The 16,597-nt window shown below is 47.1% G+C and overlaps 1 protein-coding gene across 1 annotated transcript; it reads left to right on the top strand.

The window, feature by feature from the left end:
- The first annotated feature begins 448 nt into the window (after nucleotides 1–448).
- Nucleotides 449–12,435, top strand: DUS1L (dihydrouridine synthase 1 like). Its single transcript, XM_054170796.1, has 13 exons — nucleotides 449–840; nucleotides 3,072–3,180; nucleotides 4,098–4,148; nucleotides 5,810–5,922; nucleotides 6,848–6,930; nucleotides 7,087–7,190; nucleotides 8,139–8,283; nucleotides 8,905–9,001; nucleotides 9,365–9,453; nucleotides 10,202–10,368; nucleotides 10,746–10,783; nucleotides 11,675–11,750; nucleotides 12,047–12,435. The coding sequence occupies exons 1-13, from the start codon at nucleotides 604–606 to the stop codon at nucleotides 12,178–12,180; spliced, it is 1,443 nt and encodes a 480-aa protein (XP_054026771.1). The 5' UTR covers nucleotides 449–603; the 3' UTR covers nucleotides 12,181–12,435.
- Nucleotides 12,436–16,597: the final 4,162 nt, after the last annotated feature.

Raw genomic sequence — 16,597 nt, 5'->3', positions numbered from 1 at the left:
CAGGGACGCGGCAGGCCGGGAGGTGCTGCTGCTGCTGTTGCACAGGCCGCGCTGCGAAAAGCTCTTGCGGACGGCTGACAGCCACGGCCGACGGCTGGGGCTTCCTGCGCGGGTTTCCGGCAGCGGGGCAGCCCCGCGCCGTGACACCCTGCGCGTTTGCTGGCGGGGAGGCCGTCCGTGCCTGTCGTGATGGCAGCCGCCCCTCACCTAGGGTGAATGGCTACCACATAGCCTCGGACCGAGGTCGGTGAGGGAGTTCCAGACGCCGGGAGGCGCCGCGGGAGAGACCCGCAGCGTCCTAGCCAGAGCCCGCCGCGGGGAGCGCGGTCCGGTCCCCTCAGACACCAGCCCTGCCCCGACCCGGACCGTTTCGCGCGCGGCCCCTGCTGTTAGCGCCGCGGTTTCCGGAGGGGACGGGGCGCAGCTGCACCGCCGAGCCGGCCGGAGCGGGATGGCGGTGGCACCGTCCGGCCGCCGCGGTGCCCCGCCAGGGCCCAGCGCTCGTGCCCGCCTTCGGGCCTCAGGCGGCGGCTGCGAGCCCTGGTACGGCGGTGCGGGGCGGCAGCTGGCGCAGCGCTGCCCGGGCGGGAAGGCAGGCGGGAGATGCCGAAGCTGCGCGGAGAGGCCTTCTGGAGGGAGACGCTGCGGAGCGCCCACTATGTGGTGGCGCCCATGGTGGACCAGAGTGAGCTGGCCTGGAGGCTGCTCAGCCGGCGCCACGGTGCCCAGCTGTGCTACACGCCGATGCTGCACGCCCAAGTCTTCCTCAGAGACGCCAACTACCGCCGCGAGAACCTCTACGGCGAGGCCTGCCCCGAAGACCGCCCGCTCATCGTGCAGGTAAGTTCTGCGGCCGTCCGGGAAACGCCACCGGCGCCCCCCGACCCCCGGCCCGCCCGCCCGGCCGCCCTGCTGCTGGAGCGGCGACGCCTGCCCAGTCAGCCTCGGCACTGGGAGCGGCGGTAAGGAGCGGGGCACCTGCCGGGTGCTCTTGGGTAACGCCATAAAAGCAAGTCAGCATTGCCCAATGCTCCCTCAGCCTCCTCATCCACCCCTTTGGAATAACAAATCCAGATGCTCCCCAAATGCGTGTGAGGCCAAGCCACTCAATCTCACCCCGATTTTGAAGTGGTTGTTGTATAGGGTGATAGAAATCTCATTTTCTTTACCTAAATACTACTCACGATAACTCTGCTTTTCTGTTTGTCCCATGTCTAGCAAAGAGGATTTGGGTGTATTAACCACGGTGGCCTGTAGCTTTAAAGGCTTCTCACAGGGTTTCAGTCCTCTGCATCTCGTTTTTAGAGACAGATCTGATCCCACTCAGGAAGCATGACAGGTTTTTGAGTAGTTCTCTGAAACCATAAGGTCAGTGGTTAGCCACAGACAGAGGATGCAAAGAAGGTAGGACATACTGTTAAGCATTTGTTGCTTCTGCTTGTTGAGTACCCTTTGAGTATCAGGTACTCCATCCCAAGGAGGGAGAGGGTCCTGGAGAGCTGAAGAATAATGCAGGGAAGAACAGTTAGCATAAGCAGAGGAATGGGCTGATTTCCACATGTGGAGCAGTTAAATGGATGAGGACTCTTCACCCTGGAAGACCCTCAGATCCCAAGTAAGAAGAGATGTGTGAAAGTATGACTGGCTTGAAAATGGAAACACGTGTTAGTAAGAATAGTCACAGTCCAACCCAGCAAAATCCATTCCCATGGCATGTACTGTGTGCTGAAAAATTACAGGAGTTTAGAAAGTAAATTAAGGAAGACTCTCGGGGGTCATGAGCTACAGCAAACACCACTCCTGCTTCCAGAGTCCTTGACAACACCTCCCAGCTGCTGCTGTTCTCTAGACATTGTTGGCTATTAGCAGAGCAGGATGAGGTGGATCTTAGGTCTCAGTACAGCTTTACACAGCCTCATTTTTTTCCATGGGAGGCAGTTTCTTTTGCCACAGAAAAATACAGGTGGCAAAATTCTGAATAGTCTTAGGATGCTGTATTTTGAGCACAGGCCTTCAGCTCAGGCAGCTGTTCTGAGCCAGCCTACCTGAAGAGTGGCAGTTACTGTGGGCTTGCTGTGTCCTTCCCACGGGCCACAGTTGGTCATAAGGTACAGAACTTACTCGATTAATCTTTGGATTGACCCAGGACAGCAAATCTTACTGAGTTCTGCAGTCTTTCTGGGCAGGTTTAGGTTGTGGTCACAGACTCTTGGAAATGGATTAGGCAAGAGGATGTCTGAGCCCAGCCTGAAATCTGGGGTTTATCTACTCGGTAAAAATCCTCACCAGTGTGGTTTTGTTGGAGGCTCTCTGTTATGTCAGTCATCTCAGAGAAAACAAATGGCTTTTGTGGGCTTAGGTGGTGTCAGCCATAATTTGTATAGGGTTTAAGTAACACCTTCTGCTCACCAGTTTGAGTTTAGATCTGTGTTAGTTAAAGATGTGATGGCACTGAGTTTTGTTAATCTGTTTGAAAGCATAAAGAGTACTCTGGCTCTGTCCTCAAAAAAAGCAGCTTCAAAGTAGCCTATTTTTTCTTAATAAGTTGATTTCTGCACTGTGCTTTAAATGTAAGGTTAATTATATTTGAGACTGAGCATTTGACTTAACAGCCCAGTGTGTCTGTGTAGCACACCACTCTAACATGAGTTCATTTTGGAGGCAGTGGTGCTCACTAGGATGCACAAAGTTTTAACTGTCTCAAGACCCAAGAGCAAGTCTTTCCTTCTGCACCGCTTTTTTGGATGAAAATGCAGCAGCTCTTTGTTCTCCAGGGGATTTTAGGAACTGTCCCCTCTTATTCTTGGCTACTACATGTTAAATATTCTACAAATGTTTCTTTGCCTCTTGGATGTTCACCTTTCTCATTTTGTCACTGGAGGGTTGAGGATTAGCTGGTGTGTGTCACATTTTTTGTTTGGGTTGGGGCTTTTTTGAGAAATGGTGCTTGCTGTCGTGAGCTGCAGGTTAACTGTTTCTGTAGCAAGTAGTTGCTTCAGAACTATGTCATAAGATGTTGTCAGTACTTGGAGAAAGCTATTATCTGATTATTCCACTTTTATCTTTCTCAGTTCTGTGCCAATGACCCTGAAGTGTTTGTCCAAGCAGCACTGTTGGCCCAGGATTATTGTGATGCCATAGACCTCAACCTGGGTTGCCCCCAAATGATTGCAAAGAGAGGTACGTGCAAACCTGCACCCTGGGCAGCCAGAGAGCTGGGGTGGTTCAGATAGGAACACTGGCAGTAAAATGTCGAGAGGACCAAAGTGGTTAATTTGATGGGGTGGGGGTGGCTGCAGTACTGCTGAAGTCAGACTTAGTTACACCCACTTTAACAGATAATGCTTTCTAATACCTAGAGCAAAATGTAGCTATGCTAATAATTAATCCTAGCTTCCCCTGTGTGACAGCTCTTGTGTCTTGAATATCCTGCAGAAAAAAGGTATTTTTAACAAGATCTTAATTTTCTTCCTGATTCCAGTTGCTTAAACAGCCCAATTTTGCAAACCTGCCTTGAAAATTACTTAGTACTTGGTGTCCTGTTTCTTTGATACTTGCACAGTTTGTTCACTTCAACATAGAAGAGGATGACAGCTGCTGAATCCCTTAAAGGCATTGCCATGGGAGCTTGTTTCAGAACCAGTGCTTTGGATCAGTTGGGGTGTTGAAGGAAGGTTTGTTCAGTAACTGCCCATTCCTCTTCTAAAGTGTCTTTCAGAGTCTTAACAGGAAGTGGTCAGTGGTGTACAGGGCAAGTAGGTCTTTCAGTCTGATCAGCTTTTATCCTGAAGGGAATTTTTAAACACCTGGTACAGACCTCTGAAAGTTGGACTTTGAGCTAGCAGTGTCAACACACCAGCCTTAGGGAGCAGCAATGAAAGTAAGGTGTGGGGATTCGATGCTTGTCCTGTAAATCTAGGGTGGCATTGGGAATAGAATGATTCAAATGTGTTCCACTGTGGGCAGGACACAGCTGCTCTGCTTCTGCCAGTGACACTTAAGAGTGTTTGCATCATTGTCTGTGAACATTTATGAGAGCTGCATGCTTCAGAGTCTGACCCTGCTGTAAGAGTCTGTCATCTGCTGGTTTATTGTAGGTCACTATGGGGCATTTCTGCAAGAGGAGTGGGATCTTCTTCAGAGAATGAGTAAGTCTTTAGAAAGGCCTCACTTTAGAGAGGCTTCACTTTGAGAATGGGATGAATTCATCATTGTCATGAGGGTCAGCAATTCTGGGGGGAAAGGAGGTGCAGCATGTTTCTGTGAGGAGGGTTGTGTTTGTGGGGTTTGGGAGGTTTTTTTGTTCCTTGCTGTGGTTCAGTGGCACCCTCAAGATACTTGGTGGTATTCCACTACAAACTCTGATCTGATAAAAGATTTCAGTACCTGAGATGGACTTTTAGGTGAAAGTGAGTCAGTTCAGTCCCAATCCAATGATGATTTAGTGGCTCTCCAGCTCTAGAAAGAGCAGAACTCCCAGTGCCATGCTTTTTCCTTTGAAGTTCTTGGGTGCCAGGACTTCTGTTTCTGCTTGAAGCCACAATTGCCCCTTTCTGATCAACTCAAGAGTACTTTTTCTGACCACACCATAGCAAGCCCCTCTCCTGCCATGCACAGGACATTTTCAGACCATTGGTAGCAGCTGGGAGCAGGATTTTTAAATTTTTTTTAGAAATACATTCAGAACTGATGTTAAAAGCAAGGGCTTGGTCATTGTGAAGAGCTGAGAATGTGCCTCCATGTGAAAGCAAGTGTCTGAACCATGAAGTTAAGAGTCTTACTTCTGTTTGTGTTCTCTGTAGTCCAGGGAATCTCCAATGGTGGTTGATACAAAGACACTGCTGAGAACTTGGGAGGACAGACAATGCTTCCCTGCCCAGCATGTGATGTGATTGTTAGGGCACTTAGGAGTGAGAGATGCAAATCAGAACAGTCTCAAGGTGAGAAGAGACCCCAGGTCATCTAGTTGGATGAAAACCCAGGCTGTCTAGTAAAGAGTTCTCTCAACAGGCTATTCTACAAAGGGTGGGCAAAGCTTCCTCTTCCCCCTTCTCTCCTAGCCTTCTTTAAAGTGATGGGGTCCCTGTAGATACCTTGCTGGCTTCTTTGAAAGGGTCCTAGGAAGACCTATCATTACAGATCCTAGGAAGTGGATTAGAAGACATCAGGTGACTTCCTACATTACACATCAAAGCTGTGGAAGAGAAGATAATTTCAGGCCTGTACTGCTGCCTGGCTGTTAGCAGCTTTCTGATTCAGTGCACTGTGTAAAGGCTACAGGAGTTTATCATGTTCTAGATTTCACCCTGACTCTGTAATCTATATTTACAACATAAATGGGTCCACAGCCTACCTCTGTTGATAAGCCTCTTGGATTTGGCATGATTGTTTGGGTGCAATTTGGAAAGAAGCAAAGCATTCCTTCTAGGAAGGTGGAAAAGCGTGTGCAAATGTTGTTAGCAGAGAAGGAGGAGTACAAGAGCCTGTGATGTTAGCAGGCTTGTATCAGTGATTTGAAGGGGGTGATCTTTGAAAGGGAAGGTTCAATGCAGTGGAAACATTAGGGCTGTGAAATGCTGCCTGATTTATGCCTTCTTGTTAGAATGCAGATTTTGTGCTTTGTGTTTGCTGCTGCTTGGTTCACTCATGCAGTCAGGCTTGCAGAGAGCGCTCCTGGTTGGTTAAGCTGTGAGAACTACACAGCATTAACTTCTCAGACTCTTTCACACCCAGCATCAGCTCTTGACGAGAGTAGGGCCTTTTCACAGCTTTGTGCAGCCCCCTTACCTGTCTTTTCAACCTCCCCCAGTTCTGCTGGCTAACGAGAAGCTCTCTGTGCCCATCACCTGCAAAATCCGCGTCTTCCCAGAGATCGCCAAGACGGTGAAGTATGCACAGATGCTGGAGAAAGCTGGCTGCCAGGTGAGGAGGCAGGTGCTCCCTCCACTGTGGCACTGCACACAGGTCTCTGTGTGAAGCATCTGATGACCAGTCCTTGGTGTACTGTGGAGATGTTTTACAGGCAGAGAACAGGGGATGCAGAGGGGTTGCACGCTTGCTGTCATAGACAGCAGGTCCATAGCATGAAAGGGAACACATCATTGATGTTAGGAAGAAATTCTTCACTGCAGGTGCAGCAAGACTCTGCAATGGATTGTCCAGAGAGGTTGTGGATGCCCCCTCCCTGGAGATCTTCAAGGCCAGGATGGATGGGGCTTTGAGTAACCTGGTCTAGTTGAGAGGCATCCCTGCCTGTGGCAGGGAGAGTGGATTAGAAGATCTGTAAGGTCTCTTCCACCCTAAGCTATTCTATGGTCATGATTTTGGAGTCTCTCTTGCAATTGCTGCACAAAGTGACATCCTTCACCGTGCTTCAGTCTGACATTCTGCTGCAGGAGGTGGTGTGAATGCATGAAATCCACAGTGCTACAGGAAATACAGTGTCACAGATGACCACCACTAGTGGAGAAATGAGCAGCCTTCTAGGGTTTAACCCCAGCTGAACTGGAAGAGACAGTCTGGAGTTAGAGCCAGTGTGAGAGTGTTCAGGCTTTCTGCTGAGGAGCCATCCTGATCAATGTATCACAGATTAAAGAGTGAATCATAAGTGGGAGCCAATGCAACAGGAAATGTGTAGGTTCTCCCAAGATACAATCTTGTCAATAGCAAACTGAAAGAAGCCCAAGCCCATGCCATGGTAGGTGAGCTGCTGATATCTTTCTGTGATACCAAAATCCCTTCACTGTTGAAATAGCAGCAGGAATTTAATGTATGGGGTGGAAGGAAATTGTTGTCAGTGGATTTGTTCCAGTGGCTCACACAGTTGAAAAGTAACTTTATGTTCCAGCTGCTGACTGTGCATGGCCGTACTAAGGAGCAGAAGGGCCCACTTGCTGGTGTGGCGTCTTGGGAGCACATTCAAGCTGTCAGGTTAGTGAGCAGTACCAACCCTGGTGGATTTCTGCTGGCATGCTGGGAGGGTAGATTTTAAGCAGAAGCTTGCACCAAGCTTGGGCGACAGGAGTAGAATTTCTGGGTGGACTCCCAAGTCTCAATTCCGTGCATCTGTTTTATCCACTGGTACAGAAAAGCTGTGAACATTCCTGTGTTTGCAAATGGAAACATCCAGTGCCTCAGCGACGTGGAGGAGTGTATCCGTAAGACAGGAGTGCACGGTGTCATGAGTGCAGGTAAAGAGAAGCAACTTCTACTCACAACAGATGAGAATAGGAACTGTTTCTTACTCTTTTAGCAGCCCCATATACAATTATTAAAAGCTTACAGCAGCCTGACATGGTGAACAGCTTTGACTGAAAGCTGTGTGGCTGTTCTCCCTCCTCTTGCACCAAACCTCTCTTCCTAGCACCAGGAATCACTTCAGACTTGTAGCAATTGTTAGGTTGGACTTGTACCATTGAGTGGTCAGCTCAAATCTAAGTTATGTGGGACTTCTCTTGTCCTGGAATATTTTCCTGGTATCTGTTAACCAACAGAATGTTTTATGAATAGATCTTGAAGCAGGAAGTGCATCCACTGATTAATATTCCTGCAGGTGGTTCATGTTGGTGTGGGACAATAAAGAGCTGCCACAGATTCCTACAAGTCTAGGATAGACAGCAGAATAAAGCTTCCCATCACTGCACAGTTAAGAGTAGTGAAACACATTTTCAGGGGGGTTGTAGAATCTTACTTCTATGAAATACTGGATAAGGCTTGAGGAGCTAGGAGGGGAAAGCAGAGAAGCAGTATCTACAAACTTAAGCCATAGGAATGTGGATACAGACATAGGTAAAACCCTCACTGTCCAAGGATGCAACCACAGGGCAAGGGAAGGCAGGGGCTTCTCTGTTTACTAATGTTTTTTCACTCTTTGTGTCAAGATTGGATTTCTTTCTGCAAAATGTACTTTAATTAGATATGAGCTACTTGACTGACTTAAGAAATAGTGAAACACAGCTTCCTGAGGTCAGGCTACAGTTTGTGGACCCTGGATTCCTCTTTGTGAGCACCTGGGTGATGTGTTTGTGACTGGCTGTTAGAATCACTCAGCTCAGTCCTGATGGAACTCTAGAGCTTAGATTTTTGTTTTCTGTTGCAGTCCTGAAAAGAAAGTTTGAGTATTTCTTTTCATTCCCTAGAAGGTAATCTTCATAACCCAGCTTTGTTTGAGGGCCGAAACCCCTTGGTGTGGGAGATGGCTGAGGAGTACCTGGAGATAGTGCAGAAGCATCCTTGTCCCTTGTCTTATGTTAGGGCTCATCTCTTCAAGCTCTGGCATCACACGTGAGTATCTCCAGAGAACTCTCTCATGTTTTCAGGGCTCATCCTGCTCAGCAAGTGTCTGACTTTTCTGGACAAGGATTTGTCTGGTCACAACTATTATGTTGCCAGGTTTTCTCTCCAGGACCTTGCTGTAAAGAGTGTGGGCTGAGGCCTTAACGCTTCACCGCACATCTGGGAAGCAGGGCAAGGGGAGTGAACAAGTTACCACAAGACAAGGGAGGGTGTGAGCTCCCAGCACATCAGCTGCCATGTGGTAATTGCCCATCTGCACTTGTGGCAAACCTCAGTTAACTAACCCCTGGCCTGCTGTGAAGCAAACTGTCCTGCACTTACTGTGGAGTCAGAGCATGGCCATGGGCAGCTACTGAGGAGCAGCTGACAAACTGTACATTCACATCAGCTTATCTCCAAGTACCTTGGTTGTGTGCCAAGTGCTTGTTTGGCCAAGAGGAGCAACTGTGTGTGCTGTTCTCTGCACTTCCAGAAGATAAGCTTCTACCAAGGCATGTGCAGCAAGAAAAAAAAAAATCTATATAAAGCTTTTACAAAGACATTTTTAGCTGATCTCTTCAGTCTAGCAATAATGCATAAATATGACTTGATGTTTGGCATTTGCCTCAGGCTTCAAGTTTACCAGCAGCTGCGTGATGAGTTAGCAAAAGTGAAGACTCTGGAGGGCATTGTAGATGTCAACAGGGAGCTGAAACTACGGTGCCAGGTACCAAGACGGGCCCTAATCTCCCAGAACAACACTGCCCACCCTTGGTGGGAACTTACCATGTATGTCATGCACTTGATGTTTGTTGGCCCCTTTGTTGGAGTTGTGGCTTTCCAACCTTGATATTGGTAGTTTTACTGCGGTGGCAGCCCCTCAAGCCTCAATAGCTTTACACAGCATAAAGTTGCTTTAGGAGGCACAAACCTGCTTCAGTTCCCCTGTCTTAGCAGAGGGGGTTTGCCTACATTTAACTATCAGTAACTGTTAGTTTAAATTCCAGTTTGTGGTTTCCTGGAGCTTGGAGTGTTATTTGGAGTATTTTGTGAGAACTCCAGGGAAACTGACTGGAACTCTGTGCTGCAGGAAGAAATAGCAAACCAGAAAGAAGGAGAAAAGCCAAAAGAAGGGTTGCCTTTTTTCCACTGGATCTGTCAGCCGTACGTCAGGCCAGGGTGAGTGATCTGTTCTGATGTGGACAATTCTACACCTTTCCCAGCCATGCTCAGTACAGAGCCACCAAGTTCTGGTCTAGGAGCTTTCATTCATTAGAAGATAAGTGAAGGCTTTGGATTATTTTTATTGTTTTTTCTCTCTCTTTTTCCCTGGTTGTTACTTTGTTTATGGGGATGTTGCTTGTGGTGTGCATCTTCTTTAGATGCTCCTCAGATTTCCCTCTCTAGAAAGTAACCACCAAGAATTCCAACTACAGCTCAGAAAAAGAACTTGATGTGCAACACATGCTGCCTGACAGCACTTTGTGGCACACCACTTGTACTGCCAGTGTAGGTGGCAACTAAATTGTATTTTATAAAGGCTACTTGTGTTGCATGGTCTCACTTTTCGGGTACCCTATTCCCTTTGTTGTGAAAATTGAGCTGGAGAAGAGTGTGAGCGTGGCAAGTGTAATACTTAACTAAATACCTAAGTAGAACCTGGCAATAACAGGAGCCAAACTTAATTCAGCCAACCTAAACTACTTAACCAACCAATAAATCTGACAGTGTCTGTTATTAGCAGGTAATGTTACACAAAAACTTAGGGTTTAGTTGCCACTTCCAAGGGCAATGACACTTCCCTGTAATTTAGCCATGACAGAAGGGTTTCCAGCTTGCCCAGGTTTCTGTGAAGCAGAGTAGTGTTCAGGGAAGACCTATTTCTCCCCTCCAGCCAGCTTAGGGTGATTGCTACTCATTGTTTCAGGCCAAAGGAGAGATGCAAGGAGAATGGTAGCAGTGAGACTGACAAATGTGTGCGAGGGAAACGTGCTTTGGAAGAGGAGGAAGATGGAAACTCTGAGCTTCTGTCAAAGAATAAACAAAAGAAGAAGTTAAGAAATCCAAATAAAAGCTTTGATCCATCTTTAAAACGTAAGTTCCATTTATTGGCATAAATGCATGGAGTCACTGATACCACATCTGACATGAGTTGCCATTCATTATTTTCCTTTTTAAGGTCAAAATGCACTACCAAGTAGATTACAGCTGTCACTAATTGAAATGTTGTATGCATTTCAGGCAGACCCTCCTCTTCTACACTTGACTTGAGAAGTAAAGCTTTCAGTGTTTTGATTTAGATTGGAGGCACTTAAAAAAAAAAAAATCAGAGTATCTTTACCTTTGCACTGTTCTTGGATGTGCCCTGTCTGGCTAGAAAAGTGCCAAGCTTTGTGTGATCCTGATTTAAATTTACTTCTTCCACATAAAAATACCATGGCTGGAATCAGCTCTCTTTCTCTCTTTTCCAGCCAAATATGCAAAATGTGACCAGTGTGGAAACCCAAAGGTAAGTTGGTGCCAGTCTCCATTAAAGCATTTCCATTAGATGGCAATCAGACCATGTTCAGCTGGCACAGCTTGGTGCAGCAGCTATGACTGTCTGAAGCTGGGCTAGGTCTCATTTTTGTTTTGCTCTTACATCACTGTAATGTTGCAGGCAGCCTGAAATCTTGTGCCTGGGCCTGTTGTTTGTTGGTTTTTTCCTAGCTCAAATGTTCCCAAGCTCTGTCATAAGAGACAGAGGGGATGAAGGGAAAACAACAACATCAACCAAGGGCTTCCTAAACATGAAGGATTTTTTTTTTTATTGGGGTGGAGGGAGACAAAGCAGACAAGAAAATCTCACTTCCCTGAAGAGTCACTGAGCACATGTCAGCCAGAGCACCACAGACCCCCTCTAGTGTAGACAGATTGTCAGCTATCAGGGACTCAACTCCTGACGTCCCTCAGGGTCATACATTATGTTTTAATACACACTCAGGTACATTTTAAGCTGCAGGTGGGGCAGTAACTGCTGTGGTACAGATGGGAGCAAGCATGTCAGGCACTGTATTCTACAGAGTACCTTTGCAGAGGATTGCAGCAAGCAGCATGATGCTAAGGGCACTCTCCTGCTTGTGCAACTCAGGATGACCAGCAGACCACTGATGTTACAGAAGTTGGATGTGAGCTTTTGTTAGTTTACTCCTCTGTGTACAAAGAGTTGATAGCTGGGGCTCCCCCTCCCCATCGCAACATCAGCTCTCTCATCTTCACTAGCCTGAGGTGTGCCTAACATTCAAGTTCAGTGGTTTCCAGAGGTCTGACTGTGCAGAGCTGTGCTGTTGTTGCTTACAGTAACCAGTAACAGTTTCATTTTCACTGATGCAAACTTCTTTTCACCTTCATCTCAACCCAGGGCAATAAATGTGTGTTTAACATGTGCCGAGGCTGCTGTAAGAAAAGAGCATTCAGAGAGACTGCAGACTGCCCAGGTAAGTCCCTATGGGTCACAGAGCAGATGTCTCATCTTCCATCTGTATTCATTCCTTAATGGTTTATGAGGTGTGGGCTAAAATCTACCTGCAGAGCTAGCTACAATTTTATCATGCAGTTTAAAAGGCTTTTCCTTCTGTGTGTGGTGGTCTTGTCTGCTGGCATGCAGAATTCCCAGCCTTGGGAGGACCTATTCTCTAGACCACTGAGGAAGGAGCTGTTCTCTTTACCAGTGCACTCATCTCATGGCAGGGTCGTTTCTGTTTTGTTGTTTCCCCAATCTTTGCTTCTTCAGGTCATGGATTACTTTTTAAGACCAAATATGAGAAATCCCTTTCATGGCAGAGTAGTCAAAGAGCAATTCAGAACCCAGAGGTCAGTCGGAGAGGAGATGTAGCCGCGGGGGAGGCTGCTGACACTACTGTATGAAGCTTTGGAAATGAAGTGAAAGTGCCCCTGCCAGGCCTCTGCTTCCCTGGGCCAAAGAACATGCCGTCTCCAGCTCACCATCAGCTGTGTGAACTTGTTCCACAGGTTTCATTTTAAGTTCTGGAAAAATTTTATTTAAGTAAAAGAAAGCTGCTTACTCAGGGACTTGTCCTGCATTTGAATAAAAAAGGATGCAATTCAGTTCCTCATGCTGTCTTTTAAAGACTGAAAATGCTGCATTTTTTTGGGGGGGGGGGGGGGGGGGGGGGGGCAACCAATCTGAACTGCCATCAGGATCTGCCTCTTGTATGTTCATTGACTGTTTGTGTCCTGGTTTTATTCATGTATTGGACCAGCAACATTGATGACTTCTGAGCTACCAGAACCTCTCTACAGGCTGCATTTTCAGTGCAGAAAGGAATCCAGCAGTGCTTTGAACATGTGAATGTAAAGCTATCAAGATGTTGCTATTATCACATTGTGTATTAACAACTAATAGTTTTATACAGTATGATAAAGCCTGATGAGCTCCCAGGAGCCAAAGGTTGGGGGGGAAATTAAATCTCTATTTTAATAGAGAGGGGTGTCTGAAATTATGTGCTAAGTTAGAACCAAGTCCCTGAACCTTTCTCTGCCCAGAGTTTCATATTTAATGACATGCTCATTCTTTCTCCTTCTCCCCCAACCCCCCATAAAGCCTGGGAGAAGTGTGTCCAAACCAGGTGCGGGTTCACACACCCACGACCCCTGCCTGACTTTTACCTTTTTCCCTATGGGCTTTGTCTGTCTCCTAGGCCTTTGATCAGTGCAGCCTTCCAAGGGTCAGTACACTGTAAAGAATGGCAGCAGCCACAAAAAACCCATCCAGCAATGGTACAGAGCTGCTTAGTAGACTGAAGAACTGGAAGTCAAGCTAGAAAAAACAAATAAAGCTTAGCTCAGCTGTCACCTGTGTTCTGAATGCAGTTTACTTACTGCATGCTTGGTGGCTCTGCTCTAATGTGGCCATGTCCTGCAGCTGCAGCCTGAGCAGCTTTCCTGCACAGCTGCTGGCACCTCCTTAGTGCACTGGAACCAGCAGCTCTTTAGTGCTTGTCACAGAGCGTGCTGAAGGAGCCAAAGCACTGCTGCATTGTGCAGCCTAGCCATGCTTGGGCTGGCAGAGCTGGCATGGTGGGAGCAAACCCTCTACAGCACTAGAGCCTTGAGCCAGAACATTAGCAGGGCTTAAACTGTGGTTTGCTTAAGGGAAATGGAGAAAAGAGGGGGAAATACAAAAGCCCGGGGCGGGCGGGGGGGGGGGGGGGGGGGTGTAGGAAAAAGAAGGAAAGAGGGTGCCAGGTCACTGGAGGAGGGCAACCAAGAGTTACATCTCTGGCCCAGGTCCTGAGCAACCATTCCTGGCCATCTAAACCAGCTTGCCTGTGACCAAGCAGGTCTAGCTCTCAACCGCTGCACTAAGGCCCTGCTTCTAGCATTGCAAACCCCTGTTTCACGTGACCAGCCTGGCAAGAGACTTGGCATACACTTACAGACAGATCCTGTTGCTAGACCCTGTGTGCCCAGTTTGAGCCAGTAAGTTTGCCTCCATGGAGGCAAGGTTTATTCATAACTCTTCTTCATTTTGTCTGTTTTAATTTATTCTAGGCTGGTGTCTAACCTAACATTTCTCTAACAGCAGACTGCAGCACTGCTCTGGACAGTAGTAAGTTATGTTGTGGTCCAGCTGTCAATTTTACAAGCAAATAAGCAACAGTGTCTAGCAAGTAGACCATCTTACTGTCTGTAGTGATGTATCCCAAGTGGGTACTCAGTGTTACTACCTTCTGTAGTTCTGAAGAGTTGATGGTTTGAGGGCCACTTCACAGACAAAACAGCTCCTCCTGTTTCTTATGCTCAGCCTGTGCAACAGAACCTCCAGACTGGAGCTGACTCAGATGTGCACCTTACACAAATCTAAGACAAAACAGATCATTTAACATCAACACTGGACATGGCATAGCTGTTCTGAACACAACTGTGAGGACAGGAGCCAGGAAGGAGCCTTTTCCTTGATGCCTCATCTGGCTGACATCATTTTTCTAGAATCCCAGTTGCAGAGACTCTTCCTCTGCCTGCCAGATTCCCTTTCGGGATTTGAAAGGAAATCCGGAAACCCAGCACCCAGAATCCTAGGGCTGCATAAAGCACTGGCAAAGTATCTTCTCTGCATTAGAGCCCTTGCCTTGGGAAAGAATGATTAGTGACCAGTAATAAACCACAAATCTAAAGTGCCTCCAAGGCCAGAAAACAAACACATCTTCCTGCAAGTCTGGCAACTGGGAAGACCCTTCCCTGCCCCACCCCAGTCACGGGGGCTCAAGGCTTGTTTTTTAATGACAGAAGCACAGTACTTCCAGCAACCAGGAGAGAAGAACACATCCTGATTATTTTATAAACCAGTTTTAACACTTGGAATTCTCAACAAGCATTCTCTGTGTGTGTTCATGTCTGTGTACACACATCCCCTCCGGCCCTGGTGAGCTCAGACTGTTTCCTCACCTGCAGTACAAGCTGTGTTGTAGTTTACAGTCAGGAGTTCACACAAGGACCAGAAGAGTGGGCTGGAAAGACCCTTGCCTAGTAGCTGCAGATGTGTTCAATTCATGGAGAAGGGTTCTCATTCAGAGCACTAATAACAGAATCCACCAGCAGGATGCACAGCTCACAAAGCACAGCACCAGTGGGAAGCAGGGCCCTGCCCATATGTCAATCACTCTTGTGCTCACTTGCTTCTAGCCTCTATTCTCATTTTCCATGCTGTTTCTTCAGCCATCTTCCCTGTCCCACGACCCTGTGCATCAATCTCCTGTCCACACCGAGCTAGCTGCCAGCTGGCTGCTTCCATCCTTTCACACCAAGTCCTCTAGAGGGACTACAAGAGGTAAGGCCTCACAGCCATCTGGCAGGCTGGACTTAAATGCCTCACATTTAGTTGTGCCTTTCTGTAAGTTACAACAGTAAAAGTAGTTCCAACTCTCCTGCTCAGTCTGCCCATTTAATTACTTGCTATTCAAACTAAATAATTTCCAAGATCCTCTGGGAATAGCATCTCTAATCAGCCTGTTAACCAAGACTCTGCAGCTTTCATCATTTCTGACTACCCTTGTATTCAAATCAAGTTTAGACACTAAGCTGGTACATGTTATTCTAGCTCACCTTGTGAATTGGAACTAGCCCAGAAACTGAGGGGGAGGGACAGGGTGTGGCATTTGCCAAATAGCCCAGTGATTAGTGTGGGAGAACCAAGGTTAAAAATGCTTCTCTGTCTCGTTTAAAGATGGAACCTGAAACCACATCTCCCACCTCCTGTGGAAAGAGTCCACTTCTTCCCTCATGCAGACACACTCTTTAAAGTATTCCAAGTTTCCTGGTCAGTTCCAGAAGCTCCTCTTCTAATAAATACCTAAATGTCCTTGACCATGGAGTTTCAAGCTCTTACCTGCCCAGACTCATTTACCCAGTTTCCCAAACCCATCACAAAGCTCAGTCATTCTCCTCTCACTCAGAGACAATGTATCAGGTCAGAAAAGCCATCAGTGTAAGAAACATCCCCCGTTACACCACAGCAGTGGACTGGGGCTATGTGAGAGATTCAGGTTATGTTCCTAAGCACACAGTGGGATTTTAGAACCCATCTCTCCTGAGTCTCATCACAGAATCACTCACCAGTGTGAAGAAAGGAGCAAGCTGGCTCTAGGCTCCTCAAGTCAGGAATGCTTAACACTTGAGACTCCTCATGGAACACATTTCTAGACAGAATTAATATTTAAGGCATATTCATCCCACCCCCTCTTCCAAGGCATTTCTTAACAGGCAGTGCAGACAGATGCAGGCTTGGCTCATTAGCTCCTGTCCCATGATGAGGCAGGAGGCTGCAGAGCTCCTGACAGAGGCCTGGAACACTGCTCAGTTAGGCACTGCAACACAGACCTCCCTTTGTGCATGGAACTACAGATCACCAAGCTAATGACAAAAAAGAGGTTGCAACCTGAGCTTTCAACAGAGACTCTAGAAGATGACAGCCCTGCAATTAATAAGGTAAAGATGACCAGTGTATCAATTTCTTAACAAACAATGCTTGTGAGTTCAGAGGCACTATTACAACACAAATAAAGCTGAGCCATTTACCATTCATGCTGGGCACACCTGTACCTACACTAACTAGGGATTACTTTAAGGCTAGGCAATATACTAATTATCTTCTTTATCTCTAATCAAAAAGTTGCAGCTTGCCAACTCAGCAAAGTAATGTCCTATTTTGTTACTGTTTCACAGGCCCTCATGAAAATACAGACTATTTAATGGAATTAGAGGGAGGAAAAGGCAGTGCTTTGCATGTGGAGTGATGGTGCAAATGATCCTCTGCCTCTGGGTT

Source organism: Dryobates pubescens, chromosome 20 (assembly GCF_014839835.1).
Source record: "Dryobates pubescens isolate bDryPub1 chromosome 20, bDryPub1.pri, whole genome shotgun sequence".
NCBI classification, from domain to species: domain Eukaryota; kingdom Metazoa; phylum Chordata; class Aves; order Piciformes; family Picidae; genus Dryobates; species Dryobates pubescens.
Note: the sequence above shows the minus strand (reverse complement) of the source record. Positions and strands in the feature narration are given on the sequence as shown.